Genomic DNA, 14,730 nt, shown 5'->3' on the forward strand with positions numbered 1-14,730 from the left:
GTATCTCACCATGGGTTATAGTAAGAGCCCTGATGACCAGCTTGGATTTGGACTTGGGAAACTTCCAGATGTTTAAAGTTAAGATGCATTGTGGTCTACCTTTCTATCAAAGTTTGGGTTTTTTGGGGGGGATTTTTTTTGCAAACCTTTGTCCACTGCCGTTGCGTAGCAAATCATCTCTTCTGCTTTAGCGTGCTGGTGCAAGAATGTGTCTTCTGCTCTTCCTGTGGAAAAGCTTTCAGGACACAATGCAATTTATAAGCCTTTGGAAGGTTTTGCATTCATGAGTCCAGACCCTGTTAGAAGCTGGCAGCTACATTCTCCAAATGTCTTTGTTGTCTGAGCTTGCTCTGACTCAGAGGCAGGGAATGAGGGGGAATTTTTTCTGTCCTTTTGCAGCATCCAGCAACTTGGGGCTGGTGTGTTACCTGGCACAAGTGCAGAGGCTGGGAGAAACTGTCTCTGTTGTGCTTGGTGCTGGGAACCGGGAGGAAGGAGACACGTAATCGGTGGGTCGGTGTGGACAGCCAACCCAGGGTGTTCAGGGAGGATCATGAACGTGATTGCTTTATTACACAGACTGCAGTATGGCACGGGGGGCTGAGTGACCTTACCATTGCCAACTCAAGAGCTTGATGTGTTAGAAGAGCACTGACATTTACAGCATTTGAGGTTTAATGTCTGGATTTTTGGAAGTGCTCTGTGATGACCTAATTCTGCTCCTGCAGAAGTTAAGAGACAGTGCAGGCAACAGTCCAGGCTGGTGGTTAGTGATTTAGACCAAACCTGTCCTTTTCTGCTAGTTCTCCTGTTGCCACCTCTGGTGCGGGACAGTTCAGCAATGCTTGTTGTGAGGGTCATGGTCTTGGTGGAAGCTGCAAGCAGAGAATTTATGGACATGAAGAAACAGAGCTGAAACCTTGCTATTCCTAAAGGTGGCTCTGCAGAAGTCCACGGCTCTGCAGGCTCATGACAGAGAGGAACATTATCTGTATGTGCTGGGGACCAAAGTGGAAGAGTCTGACCTATTTTCTCCTGCTTGTTGGGTCACCCAGACCAGCTCAACCCTTTCTGGTGCTTTGAAAGGTGATTAGCTCAGAGCATGAGACTGGACAGGCCATCCTGTGGTTGTGGTAATAGTGGGGATAGGCAACTGTTGGCAGGTCTCACATCCAAGGTGCTTGCTCAGAACAGTTGATGGTTTAGCCATGGTGGCTGATGGGCATGACTAAACTGTCTACTGTGCCTTTAGGCACAGCTGGTGGTCTTAGTCCATCAGAAAGAAATGAGAGCTCTGAACTTCTGTAATGTCATGCAAGTATTTACACTCTGCAAGAGAATTTGGCTTATGTGTGTGCCCAGTTCTTCAGGAGTTTCTTGTAGCAGTTCCCATGTGAGCTTCTTGGTGATCTTTAGTCCACAAGACACCAGCTTGGAATGGAAGGACCTTCTCATTTTCCCTCTTTTCCTGAAATTCTCTGTTAGCCTCCTCTCCCTGTGGCCAGTGTGGTCTTGCAGCACAGCCCAGTCATGGGGCAGAGGTGGACTGGAGGGGTAGCACATGCGCAAGGGTGCCTGGTGAGGAGAGGGGTGAAACAGGGTGGACGGGTGCTTGTGGGTTCAGCCACCCTGCTGTGGGTTTTCTGATGGCTGGATCTGGTCTGGTGATATGTTTTCACAAGCCTGCCCTGTTTTGAGGCATGAGCAGCTCTTAAAAGGGAAGGGGAGCAGCTGTGGGCAAGCAACAACCACACAGCGAGCATCTGACTTTTCAATTATGAGTTTGCATTGGAGCTCTGTCAGATTAGCCAGATTGCTTTATTGCAGCTAATTAGGTCTGTGGTAAGATTTAAGAGGATGGTTGGATCATTCACAGGCCTGTAATGACCTCTGCAGCCAAATGAAATGTAACAGGGATCAAGTTGCAGGCTGGAGGGTGTCCGTGGTTTCTGCTCACTAGGGTTGAGATTTCACCTGTACAGAGTGTGGCACAAACATCTAATTACTCTGACTGGTGATTCCTATGCATTTATGGATCAAAAGCACCAGCACATGGCTAGCTAGCCACACTGGGAAAAGGTTTTTGCCTTGAAATTGCAAGAAGAGGGAGAAGAACATTTCTGGGGAGCGATGGGAGAAATCCAGGTGTGACTGGATCACCTGGATGGCAGGAGCAACAAGTTAAGCCATTTCATTATGTGTTTTTTTTTTTAATTAACGTTATTATTTTCTGACCATGTGATGTAGGACCAAGGGTGGAAGCAGAAGGATGGATGGGACTGCACTTTTTAAACCGCAATCCCTAGGTCTTGAAGGAGTGCCCAGTAGGTGCGGGAGCAGAGCACAGATAGTTCCAGCAGGTTGCTGGACCCCCCTGTGGGGGTCTGCGCCTCGTGGGGAAAACTTACAGGATCCTCAGGTCTGAAGGTGACCGAAACTCAGTGATCTGGGAAAAATCTCAACAGGTTTAATTTAGCTCCCAGATCATCCTGTCTGGCCTCTTACAAGCATGAATTGAAGGGGAGGGCATGGCTTTGGGGGTTCTGACCCCTGTGCAGGGGGTCCAGAACGATGCTGGGGCAGAGCACCCAGCTTGTAATCAGGATTCACCCGTGGGAACGTGGCCTGAAAGCAAGTTGCTGGCAGGGTTCATGTTAGAAGTATTTAAAATGGGGTTCGAAAGGTTCAGCTGTGATTTCGCCGCAAACAAATCACGTAGCACCGGCTGTGTGAGGTCCCACGGACCTCCTCCACACACAGAGCTGGTCCCTGGGTTCAACGGGAGGTGATGCTTCAGCCTCTTGTGCTGCCGCTGCTCTTCACTGTTCAGCTGCTGCCCTGCACCCCACAGACTCGGGTGACAGTGGTTGTGTTCATGGTATCACGGTCATCCCTGAATATGATGTCTTTCTTCTACTGTTGTGAATGCTTAATCTGAATTAACTAACATGAGCAATGATCAGTTGCTTATGAGTCTGCTTTTGATCACTTGTACAATCATGACTTTATTTTCTTTGGCTTCTCTAGATCGTCTCCAGCAAGAAAATAACAAGGACCCTTCTTCTGGGGAACGGCAAGCCAGCTGGGAAAGGGATGATAACGGTATGGTTATTCCTTTACGTTCTCTACTGAGTGTGTAAAGGCAGATAATAACCCAGGGGCGATGCAGGGCACTCACCTGGGGTCCAGGAGACTGGGGTTTAACTCATGAACATTTTTGCCTTTACCTCCCATTTTCCTGCCCACTTTGGTCTGTTTGGAGGACAGTTTATTTGGGGCAGGGACCATCTTGCCCTCTGTCTGCCTTGTGTCCAGAGGTGTGAGTCTTCAACCTCAACTTTGGTCTCGGAAATAAGAAAAACCTCAGTCTAGAGAAGTACGAAGTAAATCTATGCTGCTGTTGTTTGTTATCTGGTACAACATGCCTGCTCAGCCCTCCCTGGAGCAGCGGAAGGTAAGAGGTCTGATTCCTTTGCTGGCGTTGGGTGGTTTTGTTTGTAGGAAGAGGATGGGAGCTATGCCATAGCAACAACTCTCATAGCAACAGCTGCTGCTCCCGATGCAGACCCCTTTGGGCAGTGGCCTTCCTGCTGTGGATCTATTTAGTGATGGATTTTTTTAAAAAGAAAAGACTAAATTTAGGTATGTTTCCCTCCTGCCACATCTCCCATCTTTTTTTGGATCTCGTCTGTATTACGGGTTTTGTGAGGTGCGCAGATGGGCCACAAACGTGTGGAAGAAAAGGCCAACGAGGAGTTAAACCTCCACCAGATTTAAAAGCACTGGAAGGGTTTAAAAGCAGTTTAAAAGTGGAGGACCTGCCTGCTGCAAGGGCATCTCCATTGCTGTTTGCTCTAGAGGCTGGAAAGGTGCTGCCAGCTTTCTCTCTTAATTGCTGCCGTTAGTCTTTAAATGCCAGAGGAAGAGCTGCAGTGGAGTTCACAAGCGGTGCCTGATGCTGTGTGCTGACCCTGAGGAGTGGGCTCTCAACACCCCATCCGACGCTTGGGTGGGAACCAGATGAAAAATTTCCAGTCAAGTTAGAAAGTTACATGCTTTAAAAAGAAGAAGGTCCTGATCTGTCACTAATGTGTCATTAAAAATGAAAGAATCCGAGATGTCTGCTTCATTTGGTATCATTGATACAATTTTCTGATCTATTTGGTTTTTTGCCGTGGCTTGGTGCTGACAAGAGGATCACGTGTGGTGGGCGCCTTTCCTCGCTGCTTGGCGCAGTGCTGGAGCGTGGACACCAAGAAAGGAGCAGGCTTTTGCTTTGGACTCACTCAGATAAAACATGGAGCTTGGAGCCAAACCCTGCCTTCCTCACTCCCATCCCCTTCCATTTTGTCAAAGGATCCTTTTTCTTAACTGAGATGCCAGAGCAGGGAACGCAACAGAAGTAAGGCTGGATGGGATCATGTGGGGGTCCCTAGGTTTGAAGAGACGGGGAAAATCTCAAAGTGAGCCACTGTTTGTAGAAATCAATCCTGATTTTCCACATGCCTCTGCCGGACACAGCAGTGGAGATTTTATTGTCCGTGGTGGCCAAGAGAAGATGCTACGAGCAGCCTGCGGCAGCGTGGCACAAGGATGTACCTGCCTTGTCTGCACAGTCTGGCTTTTACGTAGCCTCCAGTGAGCTCTAAAATGCTAGACACCAACTGGGGGGATCAGCAAAGGGCAAATTTCATCCACTTCCCTACAGCTCCTCTTCCTCATGCTGGTTTTGGTGACCATGCATGCCCACCGAGGACCAGGTGGGAGAGAAGACTGATGCCGTGGCTTTGCAATAGGGAACTTCTGACTTCACGGCGATGCGGGGCAGAGGGGAGAATTTGGTTTTGCACGGAGTGGCCACATCGCTCTGTGGACCAAAGAGCAGTGTCCTCCAAGGAAAGGCTGGGAGGTTGTTGGGGAGCTGCGGCTCGTCCCCTCACCCAGCTGCCCAGGCAGATTCAAAAGCTGCATCTCTGCCTCCTTGTCTCTGCAACCTCCCCGGCTCTCCTAAGTGCCAATAACCCTCTGATTGCTCATTCTGCAGAAAATTGTCCCCTTGATTTCTGCAAGTTTTTCTAAAAGCCTTGCTGTAATTATGCTGTGTATCTCCAGTGAGGGATAGCCTCCTTGTGAGAGCCAGTGCTTGGGAGCACCGTGCGCAGGGAAAATGTTCACGCCACGCTCCCGGCCTCGCTGGTGCCCGCTCCCGCCCGGGGAGGATGCTGCGGCGGGGGGTGCTGGGGGATGGCTCAGCCGGCCCCAGGGAGCGGAGGAGGGGGAGGTGGGGAGCAGATGCTTGGGAAGGACACAGCCTTGAGGAAAAAAAGACAAGTGATTCAGAAAACGGCTGGTAACAGAAGTGAATAAATGTGTTTTTTTGTTGTAAACATTCCCTTTCTTAAAATACCAAGAGACTCATTAGACCATGTTCCAGACAAAACCAGCCCACTGGTGGTTGGCAACCGAAGCCCTTCTGGAGCATATGTGAATAAAGTCTTAAACTAAGTGATCTGGACTGCACTCCGACCTGCTGTTGCTCCTCAGCAGCAACAGTGGAGTTTTCATCCTTGGGGCCATCTCATCAGGTGATTGTGCAGAGACGTGGCTCGAGTCCTTGGTGCCACTGGCATCTCCCTGAAGGGATGGTCCAGCTGCTTTTTGCTGTGCCCACCCTGGGACATGGAGGATGAGGTGTCACATCTTGCTGGCAAGGAGTTTTATGGCTTCTCCTTCCTCTTGGCTTGGTCCTTGGAGGCTTTTCCAGGTCCTGAATGAGCCCTGGTGCAGAAAAGCCACGTGAGACCAGCTCAGATGTGACACCCAAGAAAGGGGATGAGTTTGTTCCCAGAAGCTTCATTGTAGATCTGATGGCATGGGGAAAGGAGGCTGCTCGGGGTGTCCTGGCACTTGTTCTCCCTTCAGGTTGTCCATTCAGGAGGCTTAATCATACCTGTTGACTCCCAGTCCTGCAAATGAATGTGTTTCATGTGGACTCAGCCCCAACAATGAGGCTGTGGAGCTCGGTGGATATCATGGGGCTGCAGCACCAGCATCGTAGATGGTAGCCTCCTAAAAAAACGTATCCTGTTTTGGTTTAAAGCTGGTGTGTCACTGCCTCTGTGCAGGAAAAATGACAGTACCCATCCAGGAGAAGTTTGGGCTTTTTCTCCTTCCTTCTCCATTCCAGGGAGAAGCTGGGAGGTAGGCTTTGGTCCCAAATTGATCTGCAAAGGTAAAATCAGTTTAATTCCTCAGTAGTGAAATACTGTGTGCATTATGTCTTAGCTGGGAGATGCAGCTTTGCAGAAGTTGTGCAGGTATCTTCAGAGTGTGTGTCCTCAGGGTCTGGATTCTCCTCTGGCTTGGTGTTCACTTTCTTTTTGTGCTGAAAATGAATGCAGCCTTCCCTTGTCTTTCAGATAGCTGCCCAAGAGCTCTCGGATAACAGGGTGATTACTCTGAGCATGGCTGGAAGAAAACTGGATAAAAAGGTGAGTGGGGTTGTGTCTGGGGATGCAGTGTTAAACTGTCCTTCCTAGGCTAAAGGGTCTAAAGAAATCTCTGCTTGTGCATATAGCAGGGACAGAAAATAGTCCTACTGGAGAAAGCATTAGGATGAGACTGGAGGGGTTCAAGTTCTGGCCATGCCACTGGCTGCTGGGTATGCCCGTGCCTCAGTTTCCCTGTTGTCATGGTATTGCTTTCTTCATCACACGTGTTGAGATGGAAGGATTATGTGTGGCACAGGGTCTGTGTGCTATCACATCTTAAAGGCAGCAGATTTACTACTTCAGTGTTTGGAAGTGTCTCCTGATGGAGTTTTGATGCCCCTTGAACCTGTGTCTCAGAAGCGCTGAGACCTTCTGGCTTGTTGCCTCTGGAAATGGAGTGAACATCTGCTTGTGTATTAAACAATAGGGCCCGTCTTTTCCAAGGAAGAAGGGCTGACCTCACGGAGGCAGGTAATGAATGAGTTTTGCTTTGGGTATGATACGTAGGAAACCATGAGCCTTTCTGAGCAAAGCCATTTGACCTTATTTACCTGGCAACCAGCGCTATTTCTCTTAAACCAGTGCTGTTGCTAAGCGATTGATGGGAATATTATTTTTTCCTTCTTCCTAGTCTCTCCAGAGCTTGTGTTATTGGCAGGATGGCCCTCAGTTTTCAAACCAGGGTAAAGCAAGCATCCAGGCAGAAGGGTATTTGCTGAGGCAGAAGATGTGGTTTCTCCAGTCCCGTTGTCCAAACTGGATGCATGCCTGGTTTATCCAAGTGTTTTTCCCACCTGTTGGGAATGGTTGTTTTCTCGCCTTCCTGCTTGCCCTGCCTAGTGCAAGGAGCCAAATGCCTCTGTTAAGAAATCCCCAAATAACTCCACTTCATAAATGGGCTGGAAGATGTCCTTGAGCTGGTGGCTTCCTCTGAGACATGGCCAAGGGTCAACCCCATGCCTGTCAATGAGGACATCCCTAATACAACAGTTTTCTTCCAGCGCCCCAAGAAAAAGCCTTGCAAAGCAAGGGATGGGATTTCACAGCAGTCTTGGTGTCCGTCCTTTGTGCTTCAGCATCCCTTTTGCAGCTGTGGCCATTGTGAAGAGCAGGGCCAAGGACCTGGGTGCTCCTTGCAGCGCTGGTACCTCAGGCATACATCCACTTGTTGTGTCAGCAACTTCACTGGTGGCATCACTTGCTCCATGGGCACGAGTTGCCTTTCTAATCTGGTTTGCAACCAAGTTCCTCTACCAGGTTATGCAAAGGTGACATCTTTTGATATTCTTCAACTAGGCCATGATACCTGTGGGTCTGCTGCCCTTCAGACCCACGGTCAAGGTACGGAAATTCAGCATCTACCTGGTTACACTGGGATAAGGACTGTGAATAATCCCATTCTTTCTGGGTCACCCTCAATATGTGTCAGCAGAAAGTGCCTTCCTCAGTGACCGCCTGCCATCACCAAGAGCTGATGAGGTTTCTTTGCTGATTCCCATAACACAGCGCAGCGTTGCAGTGCTCAAAGTCCTGCTCATGGGCAGAGGATGTTCAGGTCACTTCACACAAATTAAAACGGTCTCTGAACAAGGAAATTGGATGAAACACAATATTTTGGGGCCATTATTAGTCATGGGTGAAATGCAACCATGGGAGCTGGGTAAAACTTGTTTAAGCTTAGGAAAGACAGTGGAGAAGTGGCTAAGCAGAAAACCACAGGGGTAACGCTGCAGCCTGGGGGGCTGACACCCTCCTGCACCATGCAGCATGTATCTGGGGAGCACAGCCAGAGGCTTGGACATCATGTGAAGGGATCAGATCTCACTGGATTTCATGGTGGGGCCATGGGATCATCTTGCTGCACATGCCGAGCCGAAGCGGTGAGCATCCCTTACCAGCAGCTGTGCCACAAACCCAACCTGGAGCCATGTTCAGCCCCAGGCAGCTCTTCTGCCATGACCACCCTGAGGCTGGGACCTCTCTCAGGCTGTGGGCAGGTCCTTCTCCCCATCACATGTCCATGGTTTCTCCACCCGCAGCTCACTACCTTGCTTTAAATGCTGAAGCTACGCAGAGGGAGCATGTCAGCAGCAGAACCAGCCTGAGGCTCTTGTACCTCATGTCAGATCAGCTCTTAGGAGAGTTGTTTTAAGAAAAAACATCTTGCAGAAGAGGAGGTGTTTTCACCTGGGACCAGCCCTGGTGAACTTGGCCCCAGAGCCGTGTGTGCCACCACAGCTGTGGGGACGGCAGGAGGGCAGCGATGCTTCGACACGGCTGGGGGAGAGCAAGCACAGCGAGCCAGGATTGGTGCTGGAAGCTGTGCTTTGGGGAGCTGCCTCTGGTGAAAGTGCCACCTCCGCCCTCCTTGTCCATGATGTGCAAGGATCAGTTTGGATGATTTAGATTCTTGGACCAGTTTGCAGATTGATCTGCTCTGCTGAGCTCCTTTGGTTGCTCTGTCTCCGTCTCCCACCAGGCTTGCAGGGGTGAGATGTTTGTGGTTTTGACATTTTAAAATAGCAGCCCACAATCCTGTGGCCTGGAGGCATCTCCCACCCTGCTCTGAATGGAGCAAGGCTGACCAGACTGGCAAACCAGGCTGCTCTGCGTGGGTTGGCAGCAGACATCCTTCAAAGCTCCCTGCTCTCCTCTGAGCCGCTGCCGCCACCAGCCCACGCTGGGCTGGCACTGATGAAACCACGTTGGGTTGCAGGTTAAGCCGGCATAGGCAGGGTCAGGTACCCACCGCTGGTTCTTTGATCCATCAATGAGGCTTGAAAGTGCCAAGTCCAGGCTGTGGGTGAGCAGGATCAGAGCTGTGCCATAACTGTAACCCTGCAGAAAGAATGGCTTGGTTTTCTCCCCTAGAAACACGTGAAAAAGGGCAGGAGAAAAATAGCCTTATCTCACCAGAGAGCATCCCTGTGAGCCTTTATGGTCTGCTCTTCTGGCAGAAGAATTTTGACTGAAGCAGGTTATAGTTGCTCCAAGCCAAAACACTTTGCAGTGATTTACTTTTCTGGCTGGCCTTGGAAACAGGATTTGAACAGAAATGTTAAGGCGTTTTCTGCTGGGACATCACTAGAGCCCGTGTCCGTCCATGCCACCACCTCCCAGGCTGGCTGTGGACAGGGACTCCTGGGGTGTCCATGCTTCCTCCTCCTCCACGAGAAGCCCCCTGCATCCCCACCCCATCAGTTGGAAGCCCAAAAAGCTCCTGTTCAAACCTGTAAGACGTTCCTCCAGCTCTTTGCAGGACTTAGGCACCCACCTCCCTCTGGGAGAAAAACCCAGCTGAAATGGCTTGAGTTCTCAGTTAATCATTTGGAATATTTTGGGCTTGATTTCTTGTTAGCCACTTCTTAGTTTTTCTGAACGGGAATGAAGTTCTGCTTAGAAATGTTGGAGTTCCCTTGTGTCGGTGCCACAAGTGTCACCCTCCTCTCTGGGCTATGGGTGCCCCAAAGTAGCCCCCGTGCAATAACCAGCAAGGATGCTTGTGTCTGTGTACATATTTCTCATACACCAGCAGCCCTTTATCGGGGGAATATCTGAGGAGACGCTGGCAGGAAAGGCAGCACACACTGACTCAGGGCTGCGTATCTCGGAGGGTGTTGCATGATCTCTGTCAACACCAGGGCAGTTTGCTCCTTAAAGATTTCCTCTGCTCATGCTTTATGGCTGTGTGTAGGAGGGTGTTTTTTTTCCTTTTTCCCCCAAGACACTCGTGCACTTCATAATCCTGTTTTTCCTTTGAAGCTTTGGATGTTTTTCCAAGCCCAAAAGCAGCTGCCTCCCAGCTGGGGTTGTTTTCCGTGACATCTGCGTCCAGAGAGCTCACTGGGTGGCAGGCACCCGCCCGCAAATCCCACGGGTGCGTGCCGGGGTGCCGACTCGCCCGCCGTATCAGTGCCGAAATGCGGTGCGAACATCAAGGGGATTCGTGCGCCCAGGCCACAGAGGTGTGGCCCGTGGGGGCTGCCTGTTTGCCAGCGTGCTTGAGATGGTCTCCTGAGGACATGAGGGGGTCTGCAGGGTTGGCACTGCTGGGGAAAGGAGGTTTCTCTTGGACCGGCTGTCGCTGCTTGCAGAGCACTGTGTAACCCGCCCTGTTCTTCTCCCCCAGGACCTGTTTGGAAAGTCAGACCCATTCTTGGAGTTTTATAAACCAGGTGACGATGGGAAATGGATGCTGGTCCACAGAACAGAGGTGAGCATGGCTCTAACCCGAGCTGCTGAGACACCACCATCCTTACATCAGGTCCTCTTGCTCTTCATGGCATTATCTCATCAATCACCCATAAAGCAGGGTGGGATCCAGGGATTTCAGAACTTTACAGCTGCCTTCCTAGTGTCCAGCTGAGGCTGCTGGACTCCAGCAGATGAAGATTTACTGAGGCCAGCAAGGTCTTGAGATATTTTCAGTATTACACAGTACTGTATCTACCAAGCAGAGATGGAGGAGGCTGAGGGGAGACCTCATCGCCCTCTACAGCTACCTGAAAGGAGGGTGCAGAGAGGGGGGATGAGTCTCTTTAACCAAGTAATAAGCGATAGGACAAGAGGTAATGGCCTCAAATTGCTCCAGGGAAAGTTTAGACTGGATATTAGGAAGCATTTCTTCACGGAACGGGTAGTCAGGTGTTGGAATGGGCTGCCCAGGGCAGGGGGGGAGTCCCCATCCCTGGAGGGGTTGAAGAGTCAGGTTGACTCAGCGCTGAGGGATCTGGTAGAGTTGGGAACAGTCAGTGTTAGGTCAATGGTTGGACTGGAGGAGCTTCAAGGTCTTTTCCAACCTAGACGGTTCTGTGATTCTGTCTTCTAACCTGTGGTAACCTCTAAGCTCAGTCTGAGCTTGGGCTGAGCCCTGGACCGTTTTCCCTCCACTTGCAGGAGCAGCAGGATGAGCTGTGACCTGGGGAGATGGTGGAGACAGGTGGTGAGAGGCAGCCCAGGGAACAGTAGTGGGGAAAGGTTAAAACGAGCTTTTGCCAGATCCTCAGCTAACCTGGGAGGATGCTCAGGCATCTCCAGCTTCCCTGCACAGCACTTGGACTTGTGTCCAACAGAGCTGGAGCCCTGGCTGAGAAGGCAGAGACCTGTACCAGCGTCCCAGTGGGTACAGTCAGGGGCAACTGACCCTCCCCTGTCCCTCGTTTATACCCGCTGTGATATTTCGATCTGAGCTCCCTTCTAGTTATGTTGTCAAGCTGCTAAAGCAATGAATAAGAGGCACAGCACGGTCAGGGAGAAGCACGCCTGCAGGGGTGTTTGCTGGGAGAGGCAAAAGGCTGGCTTCTGATTTAAAACCAGGCTAATAATTACTTTTCAACAGCTTTTTTTCCCCCTCTTCAAAGCTTGTTTCATGGCTTTATTTTTTTTTTTTGCATGTAGCTCCTGGCAGCTGGCAGAAAGAGGAGGGGGCAATAGCTGCAGGAGGGGCTCACAGCAACCCCTGTGTTGGAGGAGGAGAGTGCCATCACACCTCATCTCCCACCCCTCCTTTTCCCATCTCCATCTCACCCCCGTCTTTGTCTTGTCCCCTCAAGGCTTGGTTAAGGACCTCATTGTCCCACCGCAGCAAATTGCTTGACAAAATACAGTGTGAACTCACGCAGAAGAGGGTGGTATTTATTTACAAAGTCTCCCCATACGTTGGTTGTTACCACTGCTGTGAAAAGTCCGTGAGGATTTCCTTCACTCGCACACCCACGTGCACATGAGCACCAGGGATGTGTGTAACACCCTGTGTCCTGTGGTACCCGTACGGGCCGTCCTTTTAACCCTAGCTCTGCTGTTTATTTTTTGGTGCTTTCCCACACACGTTTCTGTGCATATTTAATTCATACCAACCTTAGTATTTCTCTTCTGCGGGAGCAGGCTGGGACCTTGTTTGGTTGTTTCCTCCTCGTTTCGTGTGGGTAGCTGGGCTTTGACTCACCGAGACGTATTTCTCAGACGTGGGGATTTTGAGTGACCTGCAGCCCTTCCTCCTGGAAGAAGCGTGGGAATTGGGGGTGTGGCTGTGCACCAGCCGTTGCTGGGATCTCTATAAGCAGATCAGGTTTATGGGGAGCAGATGTTAATATTGATTTTTCCTCTGATTTGCTGCCTGGTTCCTCCACTGTCCTGTCTCACTGGATAAGGGTCTAGCAAGGTTTTCTTCCAAGTAATGTGTGCTCCAACAGCCTCCTCCTTACCAGCCCTGAACGTATCCCTCTGCCCTCAGAGGAATCCCATACCAGGTGACCATCTTTGTTATTTGAGGCCTGATATGAAGAAATACGGTTCCCCGTTCTTGCAATTTTTGGTGTGGGAATATAGCCAGTGCTCAGTCTGGTGCTGGCACTTCTCATGGCACCACAGAGGTGTCTGGCAGGGAAGGATTAGTGCGCTCATTACAGCCTGTGAACGCCCAGCTGGGCACTGTGTGATGGAGGTGCCGCATCCTTCCCCCGCCCACCCTGGGGACCCGGCAGCTAGCAGCGTGCGGGCACCATCTCGGGGTGCGTGGGCTCCCCCTGCTCTTCCCAGCCTCCCGGAGGAGGTGTTTACAAATTCTTGACTAAACTGTGCTCGCAGTGTCAGGGTTTCCCCTGGTCTCACGCAAGAGCCTGTCTGTAAAACAAGATGCCTGTTGCAGGTCCTGTGTGGCTGTTTGCCCATGGCAGCAGCCACGGGCATCTTCCTCGCTGGGCTCTGCGGTTGCTGCTCCAGCTGCAGAAGTCCAGGGTCCTCCATGCCACATATCCCCTGTGTTTGCCTTGCACAGAGAAGGGTTAATCTGCTGCCCGTGTCTGACTTTCCTAATATTCACATGAATCTCTCTTTGTGAGCACACCTTGGTGAAGGAGGGTCTTCACCTGCCCTGAAGGCATCTCTGACATATGCAGCATGTGCCTGCAGCCCGCTAGCCTTTGATTAGGTTTCCACCAAGCGATTGCATTCTCTCAGGAAATGTCAAAAAGCATCAATTATTTCTCCAGCTCAGGCAGCAGATGTTACGCAGATGAGGCAAGAATGCTGGACGTGTCCTGGGCTGTTTGGTTTTCCCGGCTGGTTGTGGCATCCCACTGCTCCGTCTTCTCAGTGGTCAGACCCCAGATGGGTGTAGGCAGTGCTGGGGGGGAGTAAATAATGAGTAGGGTTCAAGCAGTGGGATGCAGAGGGCATAAATATTAGCTGCTGGACTTGAAGTGATGGGGTAAGTGGTTGTGCCCACACTCCGGGCATGGTTGTGCCCGTGCTGCCCAGTCTGCTGCGGCTGTTTTCTCAAGCAGGCGTGCTGACTTGCCCCCAGAGGTGGATAGATCACCCAACGTAATGCAAACGAAGCTACTGTAACTCACATGTACTACTGCCTGAGAAGGGAGAGCCACTGTGACTAAGTTAAAGAGGCAGAACAAGGCTGAGATGGGGGTTTCTGCAGCTTGCCTGGCCTGCCCCGCTGAGAACCTGGTACAGAGTCGCTTTCGGCAACGTGTCCCCACTTTGTGCCAATCTCCCCCTGCAGATGTGCCCATTGTAAGGGCATCCCTCTGTTCCAACCCCCCAGGTGATCAAGTACACTCTGGACCCCGTCTGGAAGCCATTCACTGTGCCTTTGGTGTCACTGTGCGATGGAGACGTGGAGAAGATGATAAAGGTAACCAGGAGCCCTTGGCTTGTAGTGTGGTGGTCAAGCTCTGGGATTGATCATTAAACATCTAAAACCCCATGCTGGTTTATTATAAAAGACCAACCAACCAGACCAAATCAGAACCACCCCCAAAAGAAAAAAACAAACTTGTTTGGGGTCTCCAACAGGAGAGGTTGGGAACTTCAGCGGGTGTCCTCGCAGAAGATAGTTACTGCATCTGAGGCTGGTTGTGCTTCTTCCACCATAGGTGATGTGTTACGACTACGACAGCGATGGGGGACATGACTTCATTGGGGAGTTTCAGACCTCGGTGGCCAGGATGTGCGAAGCCCAAGATGCCTTTCCAGTAAGTGCCAACATGCTTTTGGGGAAGAATGAGGGAGGGGCTTCTCGGGGCTGGTGGTGGTTTTGGTACTTGCACTGAGATCCTCAACCTGTGCTGAGAAGAAGCCAAGTCCAACTTCCTTTCTCCTTCTACCCACACCGTGAGTGATCCAGGCCACGGTTGTAGCTAAAGCATCTGAGCTAGAGAGAGGGCTAAGGCAGTCTTGGCTGAAAATCAGGCTCTGATGAGATGTCTGAGCAGCACCCATGATT

The 14,730-nt window shown here is 50.9% G+C and overlaps 1 protein-coding gene across 2 annotated transcripts in view; it reads left to right on the plus strand.

The window, feature by feature from the left end:
• CPNE2 (copine 2) overlaps positions 1-14,730 on the plus strand; it is a 57,181-nt gene that overhangs the window by 23,810 nt on the left and 18,641 nt on the right. For both annotated transcript variants that reach the window (XM_074882152.1, XM_074882151.1), the window contains exons 4-8: positions 3,028-3,102; positions 6,420-6,491; positions 10,621-10,704; positions 14,050-14,139; positions 14,381-14,479. In XM_074882152.1, the coding sequence (XP_074738253.1) occupies positions 3,028-3,102; positions 6,420-6,491; positions 10,621-10,704; positions 14,050-14,139; positions 14,381-14,479 (420 nt within the window). The remainder of the gene's footprint in view (positions 1-3,027; positions 3,103-6,419; positions 6,492-10,620; positions 10,705-14,049; positions 14,140-14,380; positions 14,480-14,730) is intronic.

The sequence above is a fragment of the Strix uralensis genome, chromosome 12 (genome assembly GCF_047716275.1).
Source record: "Strix uralensis isolate ZFMK-TIS-50842 chromosome 12, bStrUra1, whole genome shotgun sequence".
Taxonomy (NCBI): Eukaryota; Metazoa; Chordata; class Aves; order Strigiformes; family Strigidae; genus Strix; species Strix uralensis.